The sequence below is a fragment of the Gossypium raimondii genome, chromosome 8 (assembly GCF_025698545.1).
Source record: "Gossypium raimondii isolate GPD5lz chromosome 8, ASM2569854v1, whole genome shotgun sequence".
Classification (NCBI taxonomy): domain Eukaryota; kingdom Viridiplantae; phylum Streptophyta; class Magnoliopsida; order Malvales; family Malvaceae; genus Gossypium; species Gossypium raimondii.
Genome location: NC_068572.1, coordinates 5684113 through 5691468, shown reverse-complemented (window position 1 = coordinate 5691468; position 7356 = coordinate 5684113). Strand labels below are relative to the sequence as shown.

The 7356-nt window shown below is 31.9% G+C and overlaps 1 protein-coding gene across 1 annotated transcript; it reads left to right on the top strand.

The window, feature by feature from the left end:
- Positions 1-4551: 4551 nt before the first annotated feature.
- Positions 4552-7318, top strand: LOC105790501 (oleoyl-acyl carrier protein thioesterase 1, chloroplastic). The gene is made up of 7 exons (XM_012618137.2): positions 4552-4962; positions 5495-5628; positions 5722-5835; positions 6141-6236; positions 6444-6531; positions 6641-6709; positions 6812-7318. The coding sequence occupies exons 1-7, from the start codon at positions 4615-4617 to the stop codon at positions 7070-7072; spliced, it is 1110 nt and encodes a 369-aa protein (XP_012473591.1). The 5' UTR covers positions 4552-4614; the 3' UTR covers positions 7073-7318.
- Positions 7319-7356: the final 38 nt, after the last annotated feature.

Sequence of the window (7356 nt, the reverse complement as noted above, 5' to 3'; positions counted from 1 at the left end):
AGATCTTATACATGTATATATATATATAATCGAACCTCATATACTTATATAATGACATATCTTAATTCGATACAAAAGAATATACATATATATATTTGCATGCTTATTCGAAACTACTTAAACAAGTATAATATATACATTATAAATCCAATCCAAAGGTTTATACATGTATAAACCTATGCATTTATTCGAACCTTATGTACACATATATATACATACCTTTGATTAAACCAATAATTTATACATGTATATACATGTGTGAATTCAAACCTTGTATATATATATATATATATATAAACTTTATACTTCAACTAAATTCAATAACATTTATGTATATACTTATATACCATTCATACTTTAACTAAATGCAAAGGCCTATATAAGTATATACCTATATGTTCGAACATTAAAACAAGATATTAATCATTCATACTTTAAATTTATTCAACCAATATACTTTAAATTATAATTCATCAAAGTTGAATTATAACCAAAGTTGATAACCATGCAAGATTTACTCAATTTGTCTAAAAATCTTAAGCAGAAGATTCTCCGAATTGCTGAAAACAAAGCAAGAATTCATGACTCTTATGTTGATTTTGAAGCTAAAATTGTTTATAAGAATGAGTTAAATTGTGAGTATTCGAATATATGTTCTGCAATGAATACTTTAGTCACTTAATCTTTATATCATTACTCCTTAATTTAATAATTCAAACAATATCAATAATAATGTAAGCCCAATTCCTAGCAAAGTTACAGTCTAATATATCATCATTTTTGGGTGTTGACTTCTCAGATAATCCCTCAATTAGAACATATTTCACTTACTACAGATGACATTTTTCAAAATAAGAAAATCTCTGTTTTAAAGTAGATAACCATTTCAAAATAAACAAGTAATTCATACTGTGCATCATGTCCCAAAAAAATTGCACTGAAATCATATTGTTAGAAAACAAGGAAGGACAAAATACGAGGATTTACTGGCTAAAATCAGTCATTTTCTTCTTTTAACTCAAAAGTCAAGAGGGGAGTCCCCTCTTTTTTTATGTTCATCATATTACAAGATACGAGGAAGGACAAGCCTACAAGGATTTATCGCTTTGAATCCTCGATTTGGACCGCAAACAAACGAACTTAGATACGTGAATAAGCATATAAGAGAGTGAGCCTAAGAAGTTCATCACAAATGACCGATTTTAGCAGATGCCATTGAAAGAGAGTGAGGAACCGATTCAATAAAAATAAAAATCAAAAGCACAAAGCAAAAACTAATTCAAAGGTTAACAAAAACTCACCTTTGAGAAGACGAAGAAGGCTAGAAGCACCGTGGCGTGGAGTCGTGGAGGTGGATTTCGATTTGGGGAAAAAAGGAGAGAAGGGTTAGGATTTATCTGGGTCGGGAAATGGGAAGGAAGGAAATGGGAAATGTATTAATGACAGTTGACATATAATAAATTTTAAAAATAAAAAATATATTAATTAAATTTGGGCCGGGCCGGGCCGGGCCAAAAAAGTTTACCTGAGGCCCGGCCCGTTTTTTAAAACGGGCCTCATTTTTTGCCCAAACCCATATTTCGGGCCTATATTTTTACCCGAACCCTCCCATATTTCGGGCGGGCCATCAGGCCGGGCCGGGCCGCCCGACCCATGAGCACCTCTAGGGCCTAGTACCAATTAATATTTTCCTAATTAAGAGTTTTGTATTTAATACACTAAAATATGATTTCAGTATTCAAATTTAATAATATATTAATACAAATTTCTTTAAACTATTAAAGGTTTGAAAATACACTTCTATGAAAAAAAAAACTTTCCTTTTCAATTGCTAAAATTCAAATTAATTTTTTGCTTTTATCAGCGGCGGCGCTAACTTTCGGCTAGTTGTTGGTCTGAACATTTTCAACATTATTTATCGTGGTTTCTAATTTGTTTTTGATTGAAGTCTACATTGTTTCGTGAATTAATCTTTGAACTCTTCCAATCCTATGGCATGCCATATGTATCCGATTCAGCCTGATACAGTTAATAAGGTTCCAATTCACTTTTTAATATATAACCAATATTCATTTTAATTTCAGATAATCAATATATTGAATATATATCAATTCAATCAATATAAATTCAATAAATTCATCACATATTAAATCAATCCATTTCAATTGCAAAACACAATAATTCTCACCTGAACACTTACCATATACATTAAATTAAAAATACAACAATTAATAACTGGTTCGGATTATAGAAATACAAACTGAAAATTCCGAGCTATTCGACGTCGACTTTATCTTTTCCCTTTTTAATTGATGATTCCGGTACGACGTTAGCTACGAAATTAAAATAATTAAAATTCATCAATACAACACAATTCAATTTCATATTTCATATTTCAATTTTTACTCAAATATTACCTAAATTTCAATTTAGTCCCTAAACCAAGACTAACTTTTATTCTTCACATTTAGTTCTTTATTTTCATGCAAATTCCACTTTAGACTAAATTCAACTCCCCATTTTCACATAAATCCCTAAATTTCAAAATTTTCACAATTTAGTTCCTATTACTCAAAACTTATAATTTATTCCACAATTTAATCCCTTTCTCAATTCTAACTTAAAAATCTATCAATTTAATCCCTAATACTCAAATTATTCAACATAGACAACATCTAAAAATCCAATATCATCATAGGTTAAGTAGTATTTAATATTAAGATTTCAAAATATAAAATTACAAGAAAATAGACTAAATAGACTAACTAATTGAACTTTGAACCCTTGAAACTCTAACTTTTCTCCTCCTTTCTTTCTCTTTTCTTTCTTTCTTTTTCTCCCTGTTTTGTTCTATTCTCTGTTTCTTTTCAATTCCTTTTTCTTTTCTTTTATTTGTTTTGTTTTAATTATAATAACATAATAATAAATATTTACTTAATTAATAAGCAATACATATTTTATTATTAAATACACATGTTTATTATTATTACACATGTATTTACCAACACCATCCACTTGTCAATTTATGGCTTAATTGCTTATTTAGTCCATTCACTTTTCCTCTAATCTATAATTCAACTTTCTCCCTATATGCAATTTAGTCTTTACACCTATTTACTCTTAATTTAAACAAATTCACCTAATCAAAACCTAATTAACCACACAACTAACTTCGTTACATCCTCAATTTACGAAAACAGAGACCCAAAAGTACACTTTCCAATACCCATAATTATCGGGTCGTTACATCCTCAAGGTTCAGATTCGCTAACTCCTCCTCCATTCCATCAATATCTTTATGCAAAAACAATCTCTAATGTAAAATCAAGAGAAATCGTTCTCAAAACCCAAGCAAAAAAAAAAACCCAAAAAGAGACATACTCCAAGAGCAAACCAAGAAATGTGCTAAACCAATAGACGAAAAAAACTAAGGGCTAGTTTAGCAATGCTTTTGAAAAGTGCTTTTGAGAAGAACTTTTGAAAATTTTGGTTTAAAATTTGAATGTTTAGCATTGCTGTCAAAAAGGGCTTTTGAGAAATAAAATGTTCATTTTACACATGTTATTGTCAAGTAACAAATATGCATTTAAATAATATTTAAATTAGTTAATATTATTATATTATAGTAAGAATATAAAAAGTTATTATAACTTGTTAATATTTTAATATATGAAATATAAATTTTAAATATTTTAAGCAATAAATATTAATTATTTATAAAATTTAAGTTGAATATATAAACTATATTTTAAATATTTAAGTATAATCATTAAATATTTGTAATTAGATATTAACACATTTGTATTTTTTAAAAATATTTTTATTTTAATTAATGATTTTAACACATTCGTAATTGTGCAAAAAAAAAAGAGAAAATACTATGTTATTAGAGGGGTAAAAAAGTAATTAAATACCAAAAGTGCTTTTGGGAGAAGAAAAGCTAAAAATTTTAGTTTTTCCTTTTCAGAAGTACTTTTCAAATTTCAAAAATGTCTTTGAAAAGTAAAAAAATTCAGCTAAAACCAACTTGTTTAGCATAGTTTTTCTTCCAAAAGCGTTTTTGAAACCAAAAACATAATTTTAAGCACTACTAAATAAACCCTAAATGCTGAAGAAATTTAAATGACTATATTTTACCCATAGAAGAAAATAACAACATATCCACACGTAACAACATAATAATATATTACTTTTATATAATATATGATTTCTTTTATAGAATTAAGAGCTTAAAATTACAAAACAATAAAATAAAATTATGGATAAAACTTGAAATTATGTATAATTTTAATTTATTTATACATAAGATAAATATAATTATTTAAATATGTAATTTATAAACATGGTATTACATCAGTGTTAGGAGAATTTATACATAAATTGTAGTGTGTCAATAATTTGGTCAGATTTTGGTGCGTAGATGAAACAGACAACCACAGAGGGGAATGGCAATATCGTAAAACATGGCAATTACAAATAATTGTTTCCACCAACGACCCACCGCACGACCTCGGTCGCATCGACAATAAATAAATAACACTAAAATGACTAAAATAATAAAAACTACTGAAGAGAGCTAAAGCTTCTGGCAGAGGAAGAAGATTTCATAGGAAGATGTTGAAGCTTTGCTCTTGCAATGTGACGGACCTAATTCAGGCATCGGTTCAATGCCGATTCCCCGGTTCACCCGGTCCTTTCGCATTTCGGCGGCGGAGCCCGGTCTCTGTCTCTTGTTCCCCGCTGAGTAGACTCAAGTTGACGCCGGTTCAAGCCGTGCTGTCAAGCCAGCAAAAAGAAGTTGCCGAGGTCGTTAAATCTGGGTCGGGGAGTTTGGCCGACCTGCTCCGCTTGGGTAGCTTGGCGGAAGATGGGTTGTCTTATAACGAAAAGTATATAGTGAGGTGTTATGAAGTTGGAATCAACAAAACCGCCACTATTGAAACGCTAGCTAATCTCTTGCAGGTCTTCTCTTCTTTTGTTTCGAAATTTGGGTTTCGATTTCGTGTTGAATTTATTTGTTTGAACGCATTTTGAATTGTTTTTCAAAGTTGAATCCCGAGTGTTAGAGCTCCCCCAAAAAAGGAATTTTGAGATCATCTTTTAGCTGTATGTGTATTTATTGATTGGAAATTGTTATGAAACTTCATAGATTTCTGGGTTTTTTTTTTTTAAATACTGTTTGATTTTGGGTGTATTGAAGCTTTCTCTCTTCAATTGTGTAGTTCTCACAAGTTAAATGCAGGGGCGAATCCCGGGGGGCTGGCAGGGTAATTAATTTAAATTTTTACATATTTTCTTTTCACTTGCTTAGCAAGTGTATCAAATTCTAGTTTTTATATAAAACCGATCCATTCAGCTTTGATATGGCTTGGTCAAATTGCTTGTTTGATTTTGTTATACTAAGTTTTAGCGACTATAGATGAAATCATGGAATGAAGTGTTCATTTTTTTTTACTTTTGTTTGTTTAATCTTTTGGGATTTCATGCAATGCAGGAGATTGGATCTAACCATGCTCAAAGCCTTGGATTTTCGACAGACGGGTTTGCTACAACTCCCACCATGAGAAAAATGCATCTCATATGGGTGACCGCACGTATGCACATAGAAATATACAAATACCCTGCTTGGTAGGTTTTTTATCCTTCATTTAACGACACTTATATCTGGTTTCAATTTCTAGTTTATGTTTGGAAAGTTCGGTGTTTGATTCTGTGGTGTAGGAGTGACGTGGTTGAAATCGAAACATGGTGCCAAAGTGAGGGAAGAATTGGAACCAGAAGGGACTGGATCCTAAAGGATGCCACAACTGGTGAACTTATTGGAAGAGCTACAGGGTGTGTCTCTTTATCCGCTCTCTTTTCTTCACCATCCATAGTATAGGATTCATAACATGAAAAGACCCAAGGGCACTGATAATTTTCTAAAATTTAGTTCAGATTGAAAATTTACATCAAAATTAGACTGTGAACAATTTGCACAGCCTGTTGTACTTTCCCGACATATTTCCATCTCGATTTATTGTTTCTATATGAATGCTGTTGAATTTCTTCATTTCTGCTGTATCTTTTTTAGATTAACTTTGACTATTTGTTAAGATTAGGTTTATTCATAAAGCTAATCTCATGTGGTATGGTTGCAGCAAGTGGGTGATGATGAACCAGGACACGAGGCGGCTGCAGAAAGTTAGTGATGATGTCCGGGAAGAACATTTAATCTTCTGTCCACGAGAACCTAGGTCGGAGCTTTTCCTCACGCAAGGATTAAAAGCTATAAACTTCAATGGAATGCCCTGAAAACATATCATTTATGCCCTGAAAACCTATAATCTTCAGGAGCTTTTCCTCACCCAAATAATTTTCGGAGCAAAATCATGTCATTTATGCAATTTGTTTTAAGGGATGCGTTGTTTCTTATTTAATTGATCTTCTGTTGGCTGTTACAGGTTAGCATTTCCTGAAAAGAACAACAAAAGTTTGAAGAAAATTATCAAATTAGAAGATCCCGCTCAGTATTCGCGGCTTGGGCTTACGGTAAGATTATCTGATTTATCTAACCTAATTTTCAAAAGAAAAGGGCTTGGAGATCAAATTGCTCTGTTTATTTCAACAGTTTGTATACTCATTAAAACCCTTGATGCAGCCAAGAAGAGCTGATCTGGACATGAACCATCATGTCAATTACGTCACCTACATCGGATGGGTTCTGGAGGTAGGTGGAAAGGGCACCTGAAAATTATTTCATTCCGTATTGGTTTTAACTGTTCCAGTTGATTTTGTAAGCTAACGTCATTTATGCATATTGCTTCGGCAGAGCATGCCTCAAGAGATCATTGACACCCATGAATTGCAAAGTATCACGTTAGATTATAGGCGGGAATGCCTACAGGATGACGTGGTTGATTCGCTTACCAGTCCGGAACCAATAGATGGTACCGAAACCGTTTCAGAGCAAAATGGAACTGCAAGAGAAGATGCGGACTGCCCCAAGTTTTTGCATCTGTTGAGAGTGTCTTGTGACGGGCAGGAAATAAACAGAGGCCGTACCGAGTGGAGAAAGAAACCTGCCAGATGAGGTATGCGATTGCCGAGGATGAAGAAATAATCTAGTTTACTGTATCCATCAATTTTCAGGTTTTTCTCTTCTTTGTTTTATGTGCTCCTTATTTTGCCTTAAAATTCAGTCATAGGAAGGTCATATTGCGTCGTGGATTTAGATATAGAACATAAGACAATGATGTTTGAGACACCCACATCAAAATCCATGAATCTGTTGTACTTCCATCTTTCTTAATGTTTACATAATAAGTGATGTTTGAAACTCTTGTTTATGACCTTTTAGAATCTTTTGCTTTACAT